The sequence below is a fragment of the Cololabis saira genome, chromosome 19, assembly GCF_033807715.1.
Source record: "Cololabis saira isolate AMF1-May2022 chromosome 19, fColSai1.1, whole genome shotgun sequence".
NCBI classification, from domain to species: domain Eukaryota; kingdom Metazoa; phylum Chordata; class Actinopteri; order Beloniformes; family Belonidae; genus Cololabis; species Cololabis saira.
The window spans coordinates 7,408,924-7,432,293 of NC_084605.1; the positions used below are offsets into that span (position 1 = coordinate 7,408,924).

The 23,370-nt window shown below is 43.7% G+C and overlaps 1 protein-coding gene and 1 pseudogene across 1 annotated transcript; both read right to left on the reverse strand.

The window, feature by feature from the left end:
• Nucleotides 1-1,617: 1,617 nt before the first annotated feature.
• LOC133419776 (NLR family CARD domain-containing protein 3-like) lies at nt 1,618-14,170 on the reverse strand. The gene is made up of 8 exons (XM_061709192.1): nt 14,046-14,170; nt 13,819-13,935; nt 13,283-13,361; nt 12,787-12,994; nt 8,731-10,507; nt 7,413-7,557; nt 2,822-2,921; nt 1,618-2,691 (listed from the first exon to the last, which is right to left on the reverse strand). The coding sequence occupies exons 4-8, from the start codon at nt 12,821-12,823 to the stop codon at nt 2,153-2,155; spliced, it is 2,598 nt and encodes an 865-aa protein (XP_061565176.1). The 5' UTR covers nt 12,824-12,994; nt 13,283-13,361; nt 13,819-13,935; nt 14,046-14,170; the 3' UTR covers nt 1,618-2,152.
• Nucleotides 14,171-20,858: 6,688 nt separating this feature from the next.
• The window catches only part of LOC133419549 (NLR family CARD domain-containing protein 3-like), a 32,518-nt pseudogene continuing 30,006 nt past the window's right edge, over nt 20,859-23,370 (reverse strand).

Sequence of the window (23,370 nt, forward strand, 5' to 3'; positions counted from 1 at the left end):
CCTTTTCATAGTATAAATACGGCTGGATCCACGACCACGTGTGCATCTTCTCTCCTACTTATGCTGGCGGTGGGTTGCCTCCCGCCCTCTTCTCCCCTCTGTGGGGTTGCTGGTGGCCTGTAACCGTAAACGGTGCCGGCAGAGTAATGCTTCCACCTTCTGAGGCGCCGAACGGTCCTCCAGAATTTCCTCGAGGCCGACCGAAAGTCTTCCTCCAAGGCCTCCCCGAACTCCTCCCAGACCCGAGTTTTTGCCTCCAGGACTGCCCGAGCCGCGGCTCGCTTGGCCTGCCGGTACCTATCTACTATGTCAGGAGTCCCACAGGCCAACATAGCCCGGTAGGACTCCTTCTTCAGTCTGACGGCATCCTGTACTTTCGGTGTCCACCACCGGGTTCTAGGATTGCCGCCACGACAGGCACCGGAGACCTTGCGTCCACAACTTCGAGCCGCCGCATCGACAATGGAGGCAGAGAACATGGTACACTCGGACTCGATGTCCCCCGCCTCTCCCGGGATCCGAGACAAGCTCTCTCGGAGGTGAGAGTTGAAGATGTCCCTGACAGAGGGCTCAGCCAGATGTTCCCAACAGACCCTCACAATCCGTTTGGGTCTGCCCGGTCTGTCCAACCTCCTCCTCCGCCAGCGCATCCAACTCACCACCAGGTGGTGATCAGTTGACAGCTCAGCCCCTCTCTTCACCCGAGTGTCCAAGACATCCGGCCGAAGGTCAGATGAAACAACAACAAAGTCGATCATTGACCTCCGGGCTAGGGTGTCCTGGTGCCAAGTGCACTGATGGACACCCTTATGCTTGAACATGGTGTTCGTTATGGACAAACCGTGACTAGCACAGAAGTCCAACAACAAAACACCGCTCGGGTTCAGATCGGGGAGGCCGTTCCTCCCAATCACGCCTCTCCAGGTATTACTGTCATTGCCCACGTGAGCGTTGAAGTCCCCCAGTAGAACAATGGAGTCCCCAGTTGGAGCACTATCCAGTACTCCTCCCAGTAGAACAATGAAGTCCCCAGTTGGAGCACTATCAAGTACTCCTCCCAGGGACCCCAAGAAGGCCGGGTACTCTGCACTGCTGTTCGGCCCGTAGGCACAAACAACAGTGAGAGACTTTTTCCCGACCCGAAGGCGCAGGGAAGCGAGCCTCTCGTTCACCGGGGTAAACTCCAACACATGGCGACTGAGCTGAGGGGCTATAAGCAAGCCCACACCAGCTCGCCGCCTCTCACCCTGGGCAACTCCAGAGTAGTGGAGGGTCCAGCCCCTTTCAAGGAGCTGGGTTCCAGAGCCCAAGCTATGTGTGGAGGTGAGCCCGACTATCTCTAGCCGGTATCTCTCAACCTCACGCACAAGCTCCGGCTCCTTCCCCCCCAGCGAGGTGACATTCCATGTCCCCACTGCGAGGGTTTTGGTCCAGGGATTGGGTCGTCGAGGCACCCCGCCACGACTGCTACCCAGCCCACATTGCACCAGCCTCTCATGGACCTTCCTGCGGGTGGTGGGCCTACAGGAAGGCGGGCCCACGTCGCCGTTTCCTGGCTGGGTCCCACGGGCAAAGGCGCTCGCCTACGTGAAGAAGCAGTTCTAGATAATGGATGGATCATTTTAATCATCTTGGTGAGAGCTCACATATAAAAAAACATTTTTACCATGACAGAAACCTGACAGTCCAGTAGTGATGTCATGGCTGGAACAGGAAGTGGTGTGAATAAAGACCAGGATGAACCCTGGCTGCACAGCAACCTTGTGCTCAGATCTGTCAGCAGGTTGTAACTTCATCTTGGCTGATTGCAGCTCAGTGATTCCTCTCTGACATCACAGTTGGTCACATGTGCAGCAAACTATCTGCAGCTGACATGAACTGAATGATCTCAGCTGAACTGAGCTTCAGGGAAACAACATGCTGGTGTTGACTGTGAAGCTCTGACTGGAAACAGACAGAAGTGGATCCTGGAAAAATGGCAGCTTCCACATTTAAAGGACTGGAAGAGGAAGAAGTTTCAAAGGAATCATTCAGAACAGTTTCACCAACATGTGATCCATGTGTTCTGGTGGAAACAGAGACAGACATGTACAGACTCAACTATCTGTCCAACAGAGACAGTTTCTCTGGCAGGAGGATCTTGAGACTGAAGTCAACACAGAGACACAGAAGAACCAGAACCAGAACCAGACCAGAATATGAACCCAGGATAGAGAGGTTCAGTGAATGTGGTATTGAAGGTGTGGAGGTGTATCAGTCTGTCAGAGGAGACACTGTAGAAGGACAGAGTTCCAGCAGGAACATCCACATACACTGCTACTCTGTCAGAGACTGAGGAAGAGGAGGAGGAAGGTGTTCCTCTCTTATTGTGACAGACACGGTACCGACCATCATCATAACAGTACAGACTCCAGGAATGATCGTTCCTTCCAAACAAACAGTCAACAGAGTTTCCTTTCCTACTGATTCTTCTGTAACTCACTGATACAGAAACTCTTCTTCTCAATTGGACCTCCCAGTAACAGCGACCCGTCAGAAATTCTCTACACAGCAGCTGAGGATAGACATCAAACCTGTCTGGATGATCAGGATATGACTGATCCTCCTTCACACGTGTCATCTTCCTGTTGTTGTCAGAAAGTTTGATGTTGTTGTGGACTGTGTTTGTGTCGATGGTGAGTTGACAGGAATCTGATGGAGAGAACAAACAACCCAGCTGCAGTTATTATTGATCTGTCATTGATCATTGATGGACTCGTGAACGAGTTATGTGTCAGTGTGAAGATGGTTGAATGTGTGAATGAAATAAAAACACACTTACACTTCCTCAGACCTGGTGTCAACCATCGTTGTCCAGCAGGCTCCACCCTGAAAGGAGGAGTGGGGGTCAGACCAGCACAGTCTCTCTCAAACATGGACATTACATGGCTCTCACACACTGATGAAGGAACAGTCCAACACTTGGACAGATGCACTTGAATGCAGCATCTCTGAAGTCCTGTCCTGTGGTTGTCATGTTCCAGCACAGTTTGAACACATTATTTTCATCTGATTTCATCTTTACTGAATCAGGAGCAGGAGGAGACCATGTCATGGATGAGTGAAGGTGCAGCTGTTATTGTTCTGTAATCGGCCTGAAAACCACACTGCTGTGGTTCTGGTATGTTTACTGGGTCAAGAACGGCTCAGAGTTGTGAACTGCATCTATCAGCTCTGGTGCAGCACCAGATGAGCAGCAGCTCCATCTGCTCAAAGATCTCTGTTCAAACAATACAGAGCCAAAAAGATTATCCACAACAAGGCTCCAGCAAAATGCAGCAGTCCGAGTGCTGACAGGAATCAGCAGGAGAGACCACGTCTCTCCAGTGTTAGCGTCTCTCCATTGGCTACCCGTAAAATTCAGAATCCAATTAAAAATGTTATTACTTGCATATAAAGCCCAAAACAGCTTAGCTCCGCATTATTTGGAAGACCTGATAGTGACTTATGTTCCCGGCAGAGCTGTCCGTTCTCGGAGTGCATGTTTACTCGTTAGTAAACCTCTAGCTGGTGTTGGTAAATCTCTAGGTAGTGTAAACCCTAGTGTGTTAGAGTCAGTAGTCATAGTTGCAGCTATAGAAGACTATAATAGTTAGTCTCAAATATAGCTTTGTGGTAGATATGCTTCTATAGGCCTATGCTGCAGGGGGGCACCGACCACTGGGCGGTGCCTCTCACCTTTCTTCTCCTCTCCTCTTCCCTTTCTCTCTTCTCCATTTCCATTTTTATTTATTATAAGTATCTCATAGCTATCATTTTTGTCCATCGCTCCTGTAGTTTCTTGTGCTGGCCCCCCTTTTCTTTTTTCTCTTTTGTACATGGTGCAGCATTCTCTGGTGGTGGCGAAAAGCATCTCTGAATGCACAACACTGGAACCTGCAGCGTGGGAGTGAGAGGGGCAGGGTAACGGCCAAGTTAGGCGGGGGAGAGATTTGTCCGTCAAGACCTCTCTCCCTGGCCCTGCCCCTTCTCAACATTTCCCCGACCCTGAACCTAACCTGGGGCTTGCTTATTGGGCCGGAGCTTCGGGAGCTGTGTGCTGGCCTGCGGTTCCCATCCCCGGTCATCCCGTTGCTGCTTCCCCCTGCCTGCTGTGTGCTGCTGACCCCCCAGTCTGGCCCTCGGCAGGAGGGTCCCCCCTTATGAGCCTGGTCCTGGTCCAGGTTTCTTCTCTCCTAAAGGGGAGATTTTCCTTTCCACTGTTTGGCTTAAGGCTTTTCTCCCACTATGGGAGTTTTTACCTGCCATTGTTTATGTAATAATTGCTCGGGGGTCATGTTCTGGGTCTCTGGAAAGCATCTGGAGACAACTTTTGTTGTATTAGACGCTATATAAAAAAATAAAATTGAAACAACACCATGAAGAGTGACTGATGTCCCTCTTTCTTCATACCTGAGAGTGTCCAGTCTCCAGCGGGGATCCTCCAGTCCAGCAGAGAAAAGCTTCACTGCTGACTCTCCTGGATGGTTGTAGCTCAGGTCCAGCTCTCTCAGATGGGAGGGGTTGGAGTTCAGAGCTGAGACCAGAGAAGCACAGCCTTCCTCTGAGATCAGACAGCCTGACAGCCTGCAGATACACAACACAACACACATGCAGAGACTCTGAGATAACTGCTCTGAGACTAAAGCTGACTCTGTCCTCATGTTCACCTGATGATGGCGCTGAAGGAAAAGTCAGAGGATCAGCAGAAACACTGGAATTCAGCCTCAATCCAACAAATGTTGCTGAGACGTTTCTGCCTGAACTAAACTTGTGGATGAACATCAACATACAAAGAGTCCCACTGCTGCTGAGGCCGACAGCATCCAGATGTGAAGAGAGACGTCTGAAGAGCATCATGTGACCTGAACATGTGACATCACACTCCATGACTGACGTCTCTGTCCTCAAGACTTTAGTGAGTTTTGCAATCAGATAAGTCAGCCGTGTTTAAAGATCACTTTAATGAGCTAAACATAAATTTTTCTCAACCAAACAGCGTTTGTGTTTCCAGGGACGTTGCTTTGTCTGAAATGTTCTGAAGTCTCCAGAAACAATTTGCTGATTTTTATTCAAAGTCAGATGATCAAAAATGTTTCAATGGATCAGTGGATCATATTGATCAGTCCAGCACCTTGTGGACATCCAGACACAGACTGAGTCGAGGTTAGAAGAACAGACACTTCTGCTGCTGAGGTCAGTCAGCAGTTATTGGTGCTCCAGTTTGATCATTATATGGAAACTAATTCAATATTATATTAGAAAACATTTCAAAGTCTGACATAAAAGTCTTATTTGAGAACTTTTAGTGATAAAGAATAGATCAGATTAGAGAGGGGAGTTTAGAGATGTTCACAGGTGGACAAACTTTTTGATATTGTTCAATTAAAGGAAGAAAAAAACACAAATGGTCACTGAAATAACCTGAAACTGACTACAAACAGACGTTTATGTGGACTTAGTGGAGCCCTTCTACTCGTTCATCATCCACACGCTTTAACCCGTAATCTGGACCCAGTTACTGTAATTAAAGCTTTCATCAACAATCTTTCAATATCAACCACAGTTCTAACGGGCAACAGTTGAGAACTTGGTGGATTCTGACCTGAGAGACTCCAGGTGACAGTGTGGACTCTCCAGTCCAGGACACAGCTTCTTCAGTCCTGAATCCTGCAGATGGTTGTTACTCAGGTCCAATTCTGTCAAACTGGAGGACTGAGAGCGGAGAACTGAGCACAGATCTGCACAGATGTCCTCTGAGAGGTTACAGTCACTCAACCTGCAGAGGAGATAAAAAAGAGAGATCATGATGTTATTTAAGTATGTCCTTTTCGAGCCTTGTGGCCCATAGAGCCGGTGTTTATCTCCAGTTTCTGTATTGCAAACGAACAGGTGGTAACCACCCCCAAGATAGGACGCTAGTCTATTGCTGGATACTTCCTCTAGCAAAGCTAGGTACCCATTCATACACCTGGGCGAAGTGAGGAAAGCCGAGAGAAAAGCATCTTTCCCAAGGATGCACAAAGTGACGCCAGTGCCCGAAACCACGACCTTCGGATCATGAGCCCGAAGCCCCAATCACTAGGCCACTCCGCTCACTATGAGGTCATTTAGGAAAGTTTATTTGTTTAACATTTCATGAACAAGACAACTCAAAGTGCTTTACATAAAAACATTTAAAAAATTGCATTAAAAGTTAAAAAAGTTTAAAAGCAGAAACTAAAGACAGATATATATGCTAAAAAGAATAAAACAAATGAAATGCAAGAAATAAAGTTCCCAGTGCATTATAGGAGATTACTGCAATGCAGCAGGAAATAAAAAGGTTTTCAAATTAACTTAAGCCTGTAGAGAGTTTCAGCTGCCGTGATGCATTCTGAGAGTTTTTTCCACAGCACAGGAGCATAAAAGCTGAAAAATGCTTCATTGTGTTTGGTTCTAACTCTAGGTACAGAAAGGAGGTGTGACCCTGATGACCTGAGGGTTCTGGTTGGTTCATCATGGAGATGTATTTTGGTCCGAGACCATTCAGATTTATAAACCAACAGCTGGAATTAACATCTATTCTGAGACAGACAGGAAACCAGCATAGAGATCTAAGAACTAGAGTTATGTAGTCCACTTTCTTGGTCTTAGTGAGGACTCATGTCTCTTGGTCTTAGTGAGGACTCGGGTCTCTTGGTCTTTGTGAGGACTCGGGTGTCTTTTTCTTAGTGAGGACTCAGGCAGCAGGGTTCTGGACTAACTGCAGCTGGTTGACGGAGGTTCTAGGGAGACCCGTGAGACCAGCGTTACAGTAGTCCAGTCTACTGAAGATAAAAGCTGGACCAGACCTTCTAAGTCCTGCTGAGACATCAGTCCTTTAATCCCGGATATCTTCTTTAGATGATAATTAGCTGACTTCACTACTGTCTTAATGTGGCTTTTATAATTCAGGTCTGAGTCCAGAACCACTCCCAGATTTTTGGCTTGGCTCTTGGTTTTTATCTTTACAGCATGAAGCTGAGTGATGACTTTTCATCTTTTTTTCCTCTTCTCCAAACACTATTATTTCTGTTTTATCTTCGTTTAACTGAATAAAAACTTCTGGCACAGCCACTCTTTAATTTTATCAATGCATTTGATCAATTTCTGAATTGGATTATAGTCTCCTGGTGAGATGTTTAGATTTATGTGTCATCTGCATAGTTATGGTAACACATTTTGTTCTTTTTCATAATTTGAGTGAGTGGGAGCATGTCGATGTTAAAAAGCAGAGGCCCCAGAATTAAACCTTGGGGAACTCCACATGTTATTTTTGTTATCTCTGATTTGTAGTTACCTAAAGACACATAATAGTCTCCGTCTTTCAGATAGAACTCCAACCAAATTAATGCTGTGCTAGAAAGTCCCACCCATTTCTTCAACCGGTCTATCAAGATGTTCTCGTCGACCGTGTCGAACGGAGCACTGAGATCCAGAGAGACCAAGACTGAAATGTTGCCACTATCAGTATAGTAGCGGATGTCATTAAAGACCTTTAACAGAGCTGTCTCAGTGCTGTGATGTGGACAGAAACCTGACTGGAAGACACTAAAACAGTCATTTACTGTATGTCAGGAGATTGTACAGCTGTTGAAAACCTGTTTAAACAGTTATTATGTCAATCAGACTATGAATAAATAACAATAGAATTTTAATCAACGATGATGAATTGAACGTGTTTCTCCAAACAGACGCTGTGACTGATATCTAATGCAGGTAAGACGTGAACCACTCACATGAACTTCACACAGACACACTTTAAAATCCTAAAACATCCCTTCAATATAAACCACAGTTCTTAAGGAATAACAAAGAATTATTTTCAGATAAAAGCAGTAGAACAATTACAGTAGTTTATCACCCACTCCCGGTAAAATAATTAAGCAAATAATATATGAGCAAATACAAGATAACTTTTTGAAAAAAAGTGTTAAATTCAGTATATCAACATGCAAACAAGAAAGGACGCTCCACAGCTATGACACTTGCTCAGATGACAGATGAAGAAACAAATGAATTCTGAATAAGGAGAAGACAAAGTGTATTGTTTTAGGTTCAAAACATTTATGAATAGAATACCCTATGCTGTGCTTAATTATGGGTGATGTAGTGATAGAACAAACTGCTGTCAAAGGTCGGCAGCTAATGGGGATCTAATAAAACAACCAAATAAACAGTTCTAACGGTCAACAGTTGAACACTTGGTGGATTCTGACCTGAGAGACTCCAGGTGACAGTGTGGACTCTCCAGTCCAGGATACAGCTTCTTCAGTCCTGAATCCTGCAGGTGGTTGTTACTCAGGTCCAGTTCTGTCAGACTGGAGGACTGAGAGCTGAGAACTGAGGACAGATCTGCACAGATGTCCTCTGAGAGGTTACAACCACTCAACCTGCAGAGGAGATTAAAGAGAAATAATTATGTAATTCGAACATTGTTTATTTAATTCAACAAATGAATGAATCATAGAATTTAAATGAATACTGATCAATTCAACTATTAATCAATAAGTGTTTCTGCACTACAGTTTTGATCAAATCTGCATTTCTCTTCTCTGCATGTAAAGTTTCCTGAGATTAATCATTGAGGAGAACTGGTCCCACATGAACCTAAGCTTAGTTGAACAGTGAATTTAACTGATTTACACCAAGAACACAACACTAAACAGATGTGTCTATGTTCGTACTTACACAACTTTCTTGGAGGCTTTGACCACCGGCAGCAGTCTCTGTAGAACTTCCTCTGAAGCTGAGTATTTCTTCAGGTCAAACACCTCCAGATCTTCTGATGACAGTAAGATGAAGACCAGAGCCGACCACTGAGCAGGAGACAGATCATCTGTGGAGAGACGTCCAGACCTCAGGAACCGTTGGACCTCCTCCACCAGAGAACCATTGTTCAGTTCATTCAGACAGTGGAACAGGTTGATGCTTTTCTCTGCAGACAGATGCTCGCTGATCTTCTTCTTGATGTATTTAACCGTTTCCTGATTGTTCTGTGAACTTGTTTGTTTTAGTTTCAACAGACCTTGTAGGAGAGTCTGATTGGTTCCCATTGAAAGACCCAGGAGGAAGCGGAGGAACAAGTCCAGGTGTCCGTTTGGACTCTGTAAGGCCATGTCCACAGCACTCCGATAGAACTGAGTCTCTGCTCTTGTTTTAAACCACCTGGAGGTGTTTTTCTGTTCCTCCAGCAGGTTGACTCCAGACTTGATGAAGGTCCGATGGACATGAAGAGCAGCCAGAAACTCCTGAACACTCAGATGGATGAAGCAGAAGATCTGGCCCTGGTACAGGCTGCTTTCCTCTCTAAAGATCTGGGTGAACACTCCTGAGTACACTGAAGCCTCTCTGACATCGATGCCACACTCTCTCAGGTCTGGTTCATAGAAGATCAGGTTTCCTTTCTGCAGCTGCTCAAAAGCCAGTTTTCCCAGAGACTCCACCATCTTCCTGCTCTCTTGACTCCAGTGTGGATCCGTCCCACCTCCATCATACTTGACCTTCTTCAGTTTGGCCTGGACCACCAGGAAGTGGATGTACATCTCAGTCAGGGTCTTGGGCAGCTCCCCTCCCTCTCTGGTTTCCAGGTCTTTCTCCAGGACCGTAGCAGTGATCCAGCAGAAGACTGGGATGTGGCACATGATGTGGAGGCTCCGTGATGTCTTGATGTGGGAGATGATCCTGCTGGTCTGCTCCTCTTCTCTGAACCTCTTCCTGAAGTATTCCTCCTTCTGTGGGTTAGTGAACCCTCTGACCTCTGTCACCATGGAGACACACTCAGGAGGGATCTGATTGGCTGCTGCGGGTCGTGTGGTGATCCAGAGACGAGCAGAAGGAAGCAGGTTCCCCCTGATGAGGTTTGTCAGCAGCACATCCAATGAGGTGGATTCTGTAACATCAGTCAGGACCTCATTGTTGTGGAAGTCCAGAGGAAGTCGACTCTCATCCAGACCGTCAAAGATGAACACGACCTGGAACTCTTCAAAGCTGCACATTTCTCTGGTTTCAGGGAAGAAGTGATGAACAAGTTCCACCAAACTGATCTTTCTATCTTTCAGCACATTCAGCTCTCTGAAGGTGAATGGAAGCAGCAACTGGATGTCCTGGTTGGCTCCTTCAGCCCAGTCCAGAGTGAACTTCTGTGTTAAGACTGTTTTCCCGATACCGGCCACTCCCTTCGTCATCACTGTTCTTATTGGTTCATCTGTTTCGGGTGAGAGTTTAAAGATGTCTTCCTGTTTGATGGTTGTTTCTGCTCTGGTTGGTTTCCTGGATGCTGCTTCAATCTGTCTGACTTCATGTTCATTGTTGACCTCTCCAGTCTCTCCCTCTGTGATGTAGAGCTCTGTGTAGATCTGCTTCAGAAGGGTTGGGTTTCCTGCTTTAACAATCCCCTCAGACACACAGTGGCACCTTTTCTTCAGCTTAGACTTCAGCCACTTTTGGTAAACTGCAGCAGAAACATCTGAATACACATGGGAAACAAACAATTTGTGATATAAAAATATGAAGTTCAACTTTATTCTCCTAAAGAATCAGGATGTGAACCTACACTGATCAACTCTAGCATTAGGATGAGCTGTCCAATATTAAGTAGAATAACTTTTACCACCAAAACACCTCTGAACTTTCAGGACATGGAAGAGACAAGAGCATCTGGGGGTCCTGGAGTTTTTAGTACCAAGATGTTAGCAGTAGAGCCCTGATTGTGGGTTTGTGGGTTGTTGCGTTCTTGTAATTGTCGTGGTGTTTGTGAAGTGGATTCCAAATGGTTGTGTGCCCGTTGTGTGTTTTCCTGTGATTCTCTCATTTCAGATTTGCAGCGAATGTCACCCCTCAACTTAGGTGGGTGTCAACGATCAAAATAACCTGTGTGTGGATCAAGAATGCAGATTTGATTCCAGCAAAACATTGATGTGTTGGGCGTTGCCCATATGCTCATGTGAACTCTGGACTTATAAATGTATGAACATGTTGTGAATGTGTATATTCAACTTTGAGACTGCTCAGCCGAAAATCGGCTGTAATGTGCCTCCTAAAATGGCCACCTTGCCATGAACTACAACCCCCAGCATGCCTTGCGTGGGGGGGTGGCGCCTACAAGCAGCGCGCATCCAATCGCAACGAGGCACCGATGACGTCACCGCAGCGCACGGAGGACTCAAATCCCTCGGTTGTCTTTCTCTTTTTCCTTCATCAACCAGTGGGTCAGCACGTCCACTTTTGGCTCTGGGCCAAGATCCCATCTCCTTTTCTCCCCCCGGCTGGGGGGAGGTGTAAGGCCTGCGGGGCCCGCCCGTTCCAGCCGCGATCCGCGGGGCTCCGGCTCCCGTTGACTCTTGGTCTCAACTTTTCATCCGGAGCTCCGACTCCCACTTCACGTGTCCCCGGTCCCTGGGAGCTGGAAAGGGGGGAAGAGCCGCTTCGAAGCTCGGCCCCGATCCAGGGTGAGACCCGTTCCTCTTTCCTAACCTCTCTCTCTGCTCTAGAGTTTCTCCTGGAAGGACCTGTGGTCAGCTTGCCCAGCGCAGAACCGAGACGCATCCCGCCGCCCCGTCTGGGGCCACGCACTCATCAGCCCGACGGGCACCCGCACGTCCCAGAAGTGGACCGGCCCCGCGCGCACCCGAGACGACGTGATAGCCTCCGGACCGGGGGGGGGGGAGCGCCGGCTGCTTCACGCTGCACCACCGTCCTCTTTTGATTCCAGAGTCAGGAGGAGGAGCAGTAGAGGCGGGAGACCTCTTGGGTTGGGGACTCCGACCAAAAGACCCGGCAGGAACCCCTGATCGGCACCCGGAGACCCGAGGAGGCGTGAGGTTTTGAGACCTGGGTGTATTAGTTTAACTGGGAGTGTTTCAGAGCTAAATCTGTGTTCAGAGCTGAGATTACATCAGCATCATTATCATGACTGTTGTCATTAATTTGTAGTCACCACTTTCTGCTAGTCATTCATGCTTTAAAGCGCCGTTTCGCCAGTTGATCACGGTTTAAAACACCGGGAGTAACATCCGGTCTAGATTTGCACGTGGCTTAAAGAGGGTTCCGCCATCTTTAAATACTACAGGAGCCCTCTTTAAACATTGCAGCCACGTTTGAACTGTAGAGGTTCTGTATCATCTTTATTATTGCTTTGATTTCTTTTTTTTTCATTCCATGCATTTAACTTTCATTTCATTTTTATTGATTGATGTTTTTCTAGTTAATTAATGGTTTTATAATACTGTAGTGTGCCATCAGGATTTATTGGGTATTTATTTACATCTGCTTTGATACCCGTATGTAAATAATGATTTTTAATGAGTGGTTGTTGTTATTTCATACGGATTTTGGTCATATCTGATTGTGTGAGCAGAGCCAGTGTTCGGATCTCACCCTTCAATTATATTATACTATACTTAAACCTTAATCATCTGAGACTGATTTTCTGCTGTTAAATTATCATTTTTCCCTGGATTAGGGCCCCGGGGTGGTGCCCCTACGAGAATTATTATCATTTTGGTAATTCAATTTGATAAATAGTCCACTTTATTAATTATTAATAATTCTCTATCATTAGCCTTCGATAACTGACCAGCCAAGCTACCTGAGTGGCACAACAGATGGAACAAGATGAGCAGAATTCTTCCCTTCATCTTTCAGTGGTTTTAATGTTATGGCTGATCTGTGAATGTTGTTTATCTCCTGAGGCATTCTGGGTCATTTATCCAGCATTTATCCAAGTGTTCAGAGAAATCCTCTTACTGCTCTGCAGATGTTCAGCCAGCTCCTCCTGCTTCATTCTCCTCAGGAAGTTCACTGTGATCTTCACAAACGCCTCTCTGCTCCTCCTCTGCTATTCATCCTCACCCTGCAACAGATGCTCTAGGGATTCTGGGTAATCTGGACTCAGACCCCTCTGGATCTTCTTCAGCTCATTCTTCACAAACATGACAATGTTGTCCTCCAGCAGCTGGAACAGAAGACCACATGAAGGACAAAATCAGACTGAAACCACAGAGACAAACATCAGACCCCTGTTGGAAAGACTGACAGTCCACTGGTCTCCAGACACCAGCATGGAGACAAACATCAGACCCATGTTGGACAAACTGAAAGTCCACTGGTCTCCAGAGACCAGCATGGAGACAAACATCAGACCCATGTTGGACAGACTGACAGTTCACTGGTCTCCAGAGACCAGCATGGAGACAAACATCAACAGAACAGAAGGGGAAGCAGTTGTTGTTCATGTACAGACCAGAAATATGGAGTCCAGCTGTGTCTGATGCTGCTGGACAGACGGACCGCTGGGAGGCTCTGAGCTCTGCTGGTCCACTCTGTGGAGGAACCAGGAACAATTAGCTCACATCATGTCTGTCCACACAGAGACAAACACCAGCTGAAGGTCCATGAAGTCCTGTTTGGATGAGGACAGTCCATCAGAGGACTGGCTGTGGTGCTGAAGGTTTACTAGTCCTGCTGATCCACTGAGAATGTACATGTTACAACAAGATCAGGAACATGGACAACTGATGGAGACATAAAGCAGTTGAGGAACTCTGGATCATCATTAGGATCAGTCCTCTGGAAGGTAAGACCTCCAGATATGTCAACCAGAGGAAAAGGTTCCTGACAGGAGATGAATATCTATGAGGAAGAATCTCAGATCACCATCAGGTGATGGAGGACCACAGGGTTCCAGGACTACATGGATCTACTCAGGAAGAAACATGTGGACATTTCCTAACACAAGGACTGATTGAAATACATTTAATGTGTTTAAATACATCTCACTTCTCTGAAGAACACTGTTGGTCTCCTTTAAAGGTAATTAATCTTTCATTTGAGTGGTCGCTCTTCAAGGACAAACAGCTGGGTTCAGCTTCAAGATAGTCTCTTTTCTGATGGACCCTGATAAAAGACAAAAGTTCAAAATGTAAATATTATATTTATATGAAAAAGAAGTTATTCAGATAAAAATATTTAGTCTATTTGAAAAGCATTAAACTGAATACACTCACCTCTTTACGGCAGAAGGTTGGTCTCCTTTAAAATGAATAATTTCTTCCTTTGACCGGGCGCTCTTCAAGGATAAACAGCTGGGTCCAGATCCCGGTTTAGGTTTAAGTTTAGGTTTAGGTCCAGGTCCAGGTCCAGGTCCAGGTCCAGGTCCAGGTCCAGGTCCAGGTCCAGGTCCAGGTTGATTCCTGTAATAATGTGGTTTGGTGATGTGAGTCTTGAGCTCTGACATGCAGAAGAGTCAGGGACAGTTAGAGATTCTCATCTCACCTCTGAGCTTTGCTCCGACTCTCATGTTCCCCACACAGAGAGGTTTTAGAGGGAGGGACTCCATCCTCTCTGTCCTCACACTGGTCCATTCTGCTGAATTCACGTCCACATCAGCTCACACACACACCTTCATCTGCAGATGAAACACACACCACTGGTGTTGGACAGAGATTAGCTGATCCTGCACTGGTTTGCTCCTCTCTTTAGTGTTTATGTCACTTGAATGCAGTCATAAACCAGTGGGAGGTGGAGGAAGTCACTGATACAGCCGTATTTGCTGATCCAAGCTACTCTGAAGCTTTCTCTCAGCGCCTTTTCTCATTTTCTGTTTCTAAGATTAAATGCATTAAATTCTGTTAAATTCAGAGTTTTACTGCACAAACAGGAAGTTGAAAATCTTGAACAAGCAGAAATAAACTCGGCCTCTACATGAGTCTGGTTCCTGTAAATGTGAAAAAGATCAAAGGTGAAACTGTCCTGCAGAGAGACGTGTCCTCCTCCTTCACAGCCTCATCACACAACAGCAGTGGTGGACAGTAACGGAGTAAATTTACTTGAGTACTGTACTTAAGTACATATCCAGAGGATTTGTACTTTACTTGAGTATTAGATTTCTTTGGTACTTACTTTTTGGTACTTATTACTCTTACTTGAATACATCCACATGAACATTTCCAAGACAAATATGTTTACTTTTACTCGAGTAAATTTCTAGGAAGGCTGAAAAGTACTTGTTACTTTCAGGTCTGCTCTTTTTTCTTCTTCCCTAAAATCCTATTGGACACAAGCTGTTTTTGTCAAAGGAGGAGACCTATCACAGTGCACGCTCTCCACTGGGATGTACGTAAAGCGGAAATACGTCAAGCCTCCTCAAAACGATACCGCCAAAGTAGCCTGCGTTTGTCAAGACAGAGCCGCAACAATGGCTACGCCTGCGTCAGGAGAAGAAAGACAATCCGCTGAGTCGTCTGAGTCTGATAATGAGCCGGACTCGGAGCAGGGACTTTCACAAAATCCTTGGCCGTATCTTAACTCAATGTTTGAGTTCAACCAAGTAAAAAACGAGGGCACAGACAAACCACAGACAAAATTAAATAATTAAATTAAATTAAAATTAAATTAAGATTAAAACATATAGTAATTTACTGATGTGGAAAATAAGAAATTTACTCTTACTCTTACTTTTACTTAAAGTAAATTTAAAAGCATTTACTTTTGGATACATAAGTACCTTTAAAAGCAAGTACTTTTCTACTCTTACTCGAGTAATATTTTGACTGAGCTACTTTTACTTGTAACGGAGTAAATTTTGACCAGTAGTATTTGTACTCTTACTCAAGTACTGGGGTTGAGTACTCTGTCCACCTCTGCACAACAGTTACACAAGCAGCAAACAACTTCCTCCAGGAACCACGCTTTATTTTGAAAGGCTCCACAGGAAACAGAAGTCTGACTTTAATGCTGGAGACGACAGCTTCATTCCAGGAAATAAAAACACCAAAGTTTGATCGATGAAGAAAACTAATCATCGGTTTATCATCATGGTGTTTTTGATCAATAATAAAACCAATAAAAATTTTGTCACAATCATGTAGATTTGTCTTCAGGGACACAAGAATAATCAAAGTTTGCAGATAAATCAGAAGTGAGAACAAGTTCCTACCTTCACCTGTTTGAGTCAAAAGACAAAGATCAGGAGTGAGGGTTAGGGGTGGAGTGAAAACTTGTTTAACAGGACGAGGGAGAAAAGAAGGCGAGAGGAAAACACACAGGTTTAATCACAGAGATGGAATCTAACTCAGCCGCTGTGGCATAAACTTTTGAGCCCGATTTTAGCTCAAGGTATGGTGGGTGTGAAACAAAAATCAGGAAAATTCTGGGCTAATTTTGGGACGGATGCCAGCAAGATGTAAGCAGTGAAAATCCAGCCTAACCTTGGCTTTACTGGCATGTTCTCACAAGAATGTACATGTGTGTTGAGCGTCTGTACATTTATCACCAGTGAGGACACAAGGCCATCAGCAGAGTCTCAACCACGGCCTCCTCTTGGAACGTCTTCTGTCCTGCCTCCATGTCTGCTAACGAGACCCTTTATATTAAAACTATGTTTCACATGAACCCATGAACTCAGCAACACACCTTTAGAGAAATGCTTTAAGTCATTAAATCATGTTATATCTGTATTTGATGTATCTATGTTTGTATGTGAGTGAGAATATTAAAATAAAAAGTGATCAAAGGTATGGGTTAACCTGCTGATTGTGTAACATTACCTGGGGAAGTAATACATAAAAGAAATGTATAAACTGCAATAAAACACAACAGTCAAATTAAAGTGAAAGGTTGAAATCGTAATATAGTCAAGAAGGGGAAAAACATAATTTTTGAAAAGAAATTGAAAATGACCTCATCTGGAAGTTCAATTCGGTCTAAAAGGGCTTCCAAACGTCCCAGAGAAGGAGACGCATCTCCCGGGGGAGTTGCGCTGCAGAGGCGGGCCGGAAAGGCCGGAGGAACCGCCGTCGCGTCGAGGACCGATGAAGACTGAAGCCTGAATTATCGGTCCGCGTTAAATCGACGCAGAGCCTACGCCGTAAGGTATGGCGTAGGGTACGCGGCGAAGCGCACCGCACGGTGCGTGCCGCCGCGTACCCTACGCCGTAGGCTCTGCGTGGGTCGCTAAAGGGGTCAGAATAATATCACCATTATTTAGAGTTGTAAGCAAATTCTTGGATTCTTCATTTCTTTGCAATCCTTTTGAAAATAATTTTGTACTTTGAATTTTGTACTTTGTACTTTGTACTTTGTACTTTTTACTTTTTACTTTTGTACTTAAGTACATTTTACACCATGTACTTTTGGTACTTTATTATATTTAATTTGAGGTACTTTTATACTTTTACTTAGTTAATTTTCTTAATGGGTACTTTTTACTTCTACTTAAGTAATTTTCAAGCAGAAAATTTGTACTTTTACTTAAGTACAATATTTTTGTACTTTTTCCACCTCTGTATGTATGCGTATATATATGTATATATATTAGATATAGCAACAATGCACATATATATGCCTTAGGTTTTTACCAGCATGGTATTAACCATTAATATGTGTGCAGACAAGGTAAAAAAAACAAAAAAACATTAAATTTGTTTCTATCAAAATAATAAACATTTAAGAAAATGTTTTTTCGTAAATGATGAAAAATAAACACAGAAATTATCTTAACAAAACATTTCAGTGTACAATGTACTCATGTAAATGTGCAATAACATTTATTAATAGTTATTTTAATTATCATTTTGTTCTCAAACATCTGTCTGGATCACCTGAATATCTGTCCGGAGCATCATGATCAACAGCGTTCTTCTGTTTACAAAATGGGTTCATTCTGCCCTCTAGTGGAGGTAACTTCCCTCAGCGTAAAGTTGGACGGGCCACCCGTCTATTTTTCCTCCTTAAACCTCAAGCCTTCTATTGTATTTTGATATATTTTACTGTCCTTAATTTGTAACTGCATTTTATCCTGAAGTTTCGTACCCTTTCTGTATATATCTGTTAATAATAATAATTTAAAAAAAACAAAACAAAAAAATGTTTATATGTCTATGGCAGTGAGTGACCATTCTGCCATCTGGTGGTTATATGTAGTAACTGCACAAAGTGTAAAATTAGAAGAATTACATTACAAAATGACTTCCTTTTACTTCTTTCAAAATAAAAACAAAAGCAAGAGCACAACGCTAACGACTTTCTTTCTGGAGGAACTAGTGCAAAAACAATTTTCATCTGTCCTTGCTCATTAATTCATGTAATTGCAGTCTGTAATCGATGAATAAGTCTGTAGTTAAGATGAATTACAAAAAGGGTATTTTTTTTAGTGTCACCAAAAGGGATGGTGTGTTCTCATCATCACACCAGTCATTAAACTGTCGAAACTGTCGAACTGTCGAACTGTAGAAAAATAAACAAAAGCTACAAAAGGGTTTCTGATTTGTTTTATTTTATTTGCAATGTTATTATTACTGCTGCCTCATTTTGAACAAGGTTGCAGAATATATAACTGGATAACAGTCTGCTGTAAAGGGCAGTGTGTATTATGGTTACTTTACTATTTTATTATGTTATTTTACTTCTTTTATTATTATTACTTAGTCCGCTTATAAGACATACCAAGACCTGAATCTGCCTTTTGTTTATCCTGTAAATGGGTTGAATGACAATAAAGAAGTCTGAACATGAGTCTTGCTTGAAAAACTAACTAACAACGTTTTAATGGCTGGTTTGATCAGTTTGTTTGATCTATTAAACGGCATCAATGAAGAAGATAATCGGGAGATATAAAACGTTAAACACTCACCGAAGGAGAATCTTTCAGATTTGCCGCCATCCTTGGCAGTGTCATGTGACTGACGGAGCATGATTTGATTTGGCTGGATGCCGTTTCCGTCACCCTGGATTGACTAGTTATCCTAGTGGCCCTGATGTTAAAAGCAGTTTTCTGACAGTGAATTTTAACCTCTGAATTCGGCTCGTTTAACTTGGACAATCTGAATTATTTTCCTTTGAATTATTCATCTTCGACAAAAAATTGTAGTGAAAATAAACTGTTGAAAAAGTGAGGAGTTTAATTCAGATACAGAAAAAATCATATTTATTAATTCCCTGCTTAAATTCTTGCTGGGTGAAATTCAAAGACTTGTAAAGTTCAAAATCTGATGGAACAGATTTGCTTCCATAGGATCAGTGTTTCTATTGATCGCTGCTTTTCCACTTTTCCACTAAACTGGATTATTAGCCTGAAAAACCACCTCATGGAAGGGTGAAAATGTTTATTTGATATTCTGGAGTTTTTTTGAATTAGTGCTGTTTCCATTACAGGATTCCTGTTTTGATATTTGGGTTTTCTCCCAAATCTCAAGTCAACGGAAACGCACCTGACTGGCATCCTGCAGTTGTGGTCAGCAGCGCTCAAAAAGAGGTGAAGACACAAAAGTGGTTTCAGAAATCTCTAATAAAAGATAACTGCACAAAGACATCTATTATTTTGTTATATAAGCTTTAAAATTGTACGATTATGATATGTTAACTGCAGGTCTGAATCTGGACCCTAGTGGTCAACAGAGGAACTGCAGGTTTTTCATCTTTGAGGGACATTTTGAAATGAAAACTATTTCAGATATTTTATTAGATGGTGAAAAGAGTAAACGTCAGTTAGGGACCAAAATGACGACAATCGAAGCAGTTTTGAGTTGGAACAGAATGTGTTTGCAGCAAAATTACAATGAATTTTGACCTTGAGTGATAAAACCAAGAGAATAACTATTTCCATCCTCTGATGAGACTCCAACATGCAGCTCCACTAAAATGATAGTGTGGATCATTTCATTTACAGACCAACTGAAGACATTTGAACTTTGTAAGAGTATAAAAGTGTATAAAAGGAAGTGTTTTTACAGGAATCTTTGTATAGTCGCTGCAACGGTGTCATAAGACACAATCTACCGTTGATAGGGGGAGTCTTCACGGACTGTTTCCAACCTATATTTGGTCATAAATATGGCGCAGTCAAATTCTACGGAAGCTGACACCAGGACTTGTTCCCCTTTTGCATATATGGACAGTAGTTGGCATCGATGTTGATGGTTGATTTGTACGGACAAGATGGCAGCAACCAGAATGACATTTATCTAAGCGGCTTAAAGACAAACCAATACTCATGTGATAACATCATAAACACTTTAATATTGTTCAGTAATCCACAAAACTACCTCCCTGAACTACAGTCTGCACTGGAGCTTTTGATGGAGGAAAATAGCTGTTTATATTTGGTATCTACAGAAATACAGATCTGGTAGAAATCTGATCCAGTGGATGATGTACCATAGAATCTGTGGTTGCAATAAAAACATCTTATTTCCAAACAGTTTTCTCACTGAATCATTAAGTGAGAAAATGAATGCTGAAAACAACATTACAGATGACATCCTGGAGGGGTTGTGCAGTTCTTCTTCTACAGTCTAGGAACCATAGAAGCACATTATTGTTGTTGATTTCTCCTTCTAATGACAAATGTACATAAAAAATCATCATAGTACATTTAAAAATCAACAAGGCCGACCCCCGGGACCCTGAACATGAAGAAGCAGTTCTAGATGATGGATGGATCATCTTATTCATCTTGGTGAGAGCTCACATATAAACAAACACTTTACCATGACAGAGACCTGACAGTCCAGTAGTGATGTCATGGCTGGAACAGGAAGTGGTGTGAATTGCGGCTGATTGCAGCTCAGTGATTCCTCTCTGACATCACAGTTGGTCACATGTGCAGCAAACCAACTGCAGCTGACATGAACTGAATTATCTCAGCTGAACTGAGCTTCAGAGAAACAACATGCTGGTGTTCACTGTGAAGCTCCAACTGCAAACGGACAGAAGAACAACATGTGGATCCTGTAAAAATGGCAGCTTCCACCTTTAAAAGACTGGAAGAGGAAGAAGTTTCCAAGGAATCATTCAGAACAGTTTCACCACCTGAACTGAACTCAACACAGAGACACTGAACAACCAGAACCAGACCTGAACCAGAACCCGAACCCAGGATAAAGAGGTTCAGTGAATGTGGTGGTGAAGGTGTGGAGGTGGATCAGTCTGTCAGAGTAGACGCTGTAGAAGGACAGAGTTCCAGCAGGAATGTCCACATACACTGCTACTCTGTCAGAGACTAAGGAAGAGGAGGAGGAAGATGTTTCTCTGTTATTATGACAGGCAGAGTACCGACCATCACCACAACAGAACAAACTCCAGGAATGGTCGTTCCTTCCAAACACACAGTCATCATAGTTTCCTTTCCTTCTGATTCTTCTGTAACTCACTGATACAGAAACTCTTCCTCTCCTCTGGACTTCCCAGTAACAGCGACCCGTCAGAACTTCTCCACATAGCAGCTGATCCCAGTAATCAAACCTGTCTGGATGATCAGGATATGACTGATCCTCCCACACATTTGTCATCTTCCTGTTGTTGTCAGACAGTTTGATGTGTTTGTTGACTGTGTTTGTGTCGATGGTGAGTTGACAGGAATCTGATGGAGAGAACAAACAACCCAGTTGCAGTTATTATCGATCTGTCATTGATCATTGATGGACTCATGAATGAGTGATGTGTCAGTGTGAAGATGGCTGAATGTGTGAATGAAATAAAAACACACTTACACTTCCTCAGACCTGGTGTCAACCATCGTTGTCCAGCAGGCTCCACCCTGAAAGGAGGAGGGGGGTCAGACCAGCACAGTCTCTTTCAGCAAACATGGACATTACATGGCTCTCACACACTGATGAAGGAACAGTCCAACACTTGGGCCTGAAAACCACACTGCTGTGGTTCTGGGATGTTTACTGGGTCAAGAACGGCTCAAAGTTGTGAACTGCATCTATCAGCTCTGCTGCAGCACCAGATGAGCTGCAGCAGCTCTATCTGCTCAAAGATCTCTGTTCAAAGCCAGAGAGCCACAAAGATTATGTCCACAACACCATGAAGAGTCCAGCACACTGATGTCATTCTGTCTTCATACCTGAGAGTGTCCAGTCTCCAGTGGGGATCCTCCACTCCAGCAGTCAAAAGCTTCCCTGCTGACTCTCCTGGATGGTTGTAGCTCAGGTCCAGCTCTCTCAGATGGGAGGGGTTGGAGCTCAGAGCTGAGACCAGAGAAGCACAGCCTTCCTCTGAGATCAGACAGCCTGACAGCCTGCAGACACACAACACAACACACATGCAGAGACTCTGAGAGAACTGCTCTGAGACTAAAGCTGACTATGTCCTCATGTTCACCTGATGACGGCGCTGAAGGAAAAGTCAGAGGATCAGCAGAAACACTGTAATTAACCCTGAATCCAACAAATGTTGCTGAGATGTTTCAGCCTGAACTAAACTTGTGGATGAACATCGGCATACAAAGAGTCCCACTGCTGCTGAGGCCGACAGCATCCAGATGTGGAGAGAGCGTGTGAAGAGCATCATGTGACCTGAAAATGTGACATCACACTCCATGACTGACGTGTCTGTCCTCAACATTTTAGTGAGTTTTACAACCAGATAAGTCAGCTGTGTTTAAAGATCACTTTAATGAGTTTCATTTTAGCTAAATAAAAAAGTGACTTTCTGACGTGTTTTTCTGTCGTGTTTCCAGGGACGTCGTTTGATCTGAAATGTTCTGAAGTGTCCAGAAACAGTTTGCTGTTTTTATTCAAGGTCAGATGATCAGAAATGGATCAATGACAGAATATTGATCAATCCAGCACCTTGTGGACATCCAGACACAGACTGAGTCAAGGTTAGAAGATCAGACACTTCTTTCATTAACTGTCACCATTTGACAGTTATTGGTGGTGCAGTTTGATCATTTTATGGAAACTAATTCAATTTTAAATAGGAAACATTTTAAAGTCTGACGTAAACGTCTTATTTAAGAACGTTTGGTGGTAAAGAAGAGATCATATTAGAGAGGGGGGCTTAGAGATGTTCACATGTGGAAAAACCTTTGGATACTCTTCAATTAAAGAAAGAAAAAAACACCCACAATTACTGAAATAACCTGAAACTGACTAAACTACTGTCAGATTAATCAAAGTCTGAATTAAGTTTGTTCTTATGAGAATACTAAATACCCTTTATTTTTGTAGGAGCTTTCCGACATATTGCAGATACAACATGCAAGGCAATATGAGGCCTAAAAGAGGTCAGTGTCCCGAAAGGACCTATCCATTTGAAATTGTTCATATGGATTTAATTCTTGGAGTGAACTAATGGCCTGTTAAGTTAAGGCTCAGGAAAACTATGGCCTGAATGCCGACCATTAGTCGAACTGTACATGAGAATCGTCTTCTTGTTAGGCTGCTGTTTTCTTCCTCTCCCTCTCCTAAGCAGGAACTGCTGAAATGGGTGACCAGATCCTGAGTCGAGTGGTGAAAGGTCATCACCCGTCAGGACGGGCCCTTTTGCTGTCCAAGATCAGGACACCGACAACACCGGCAGCAGGGAAAGGCTGCTGAATGATCT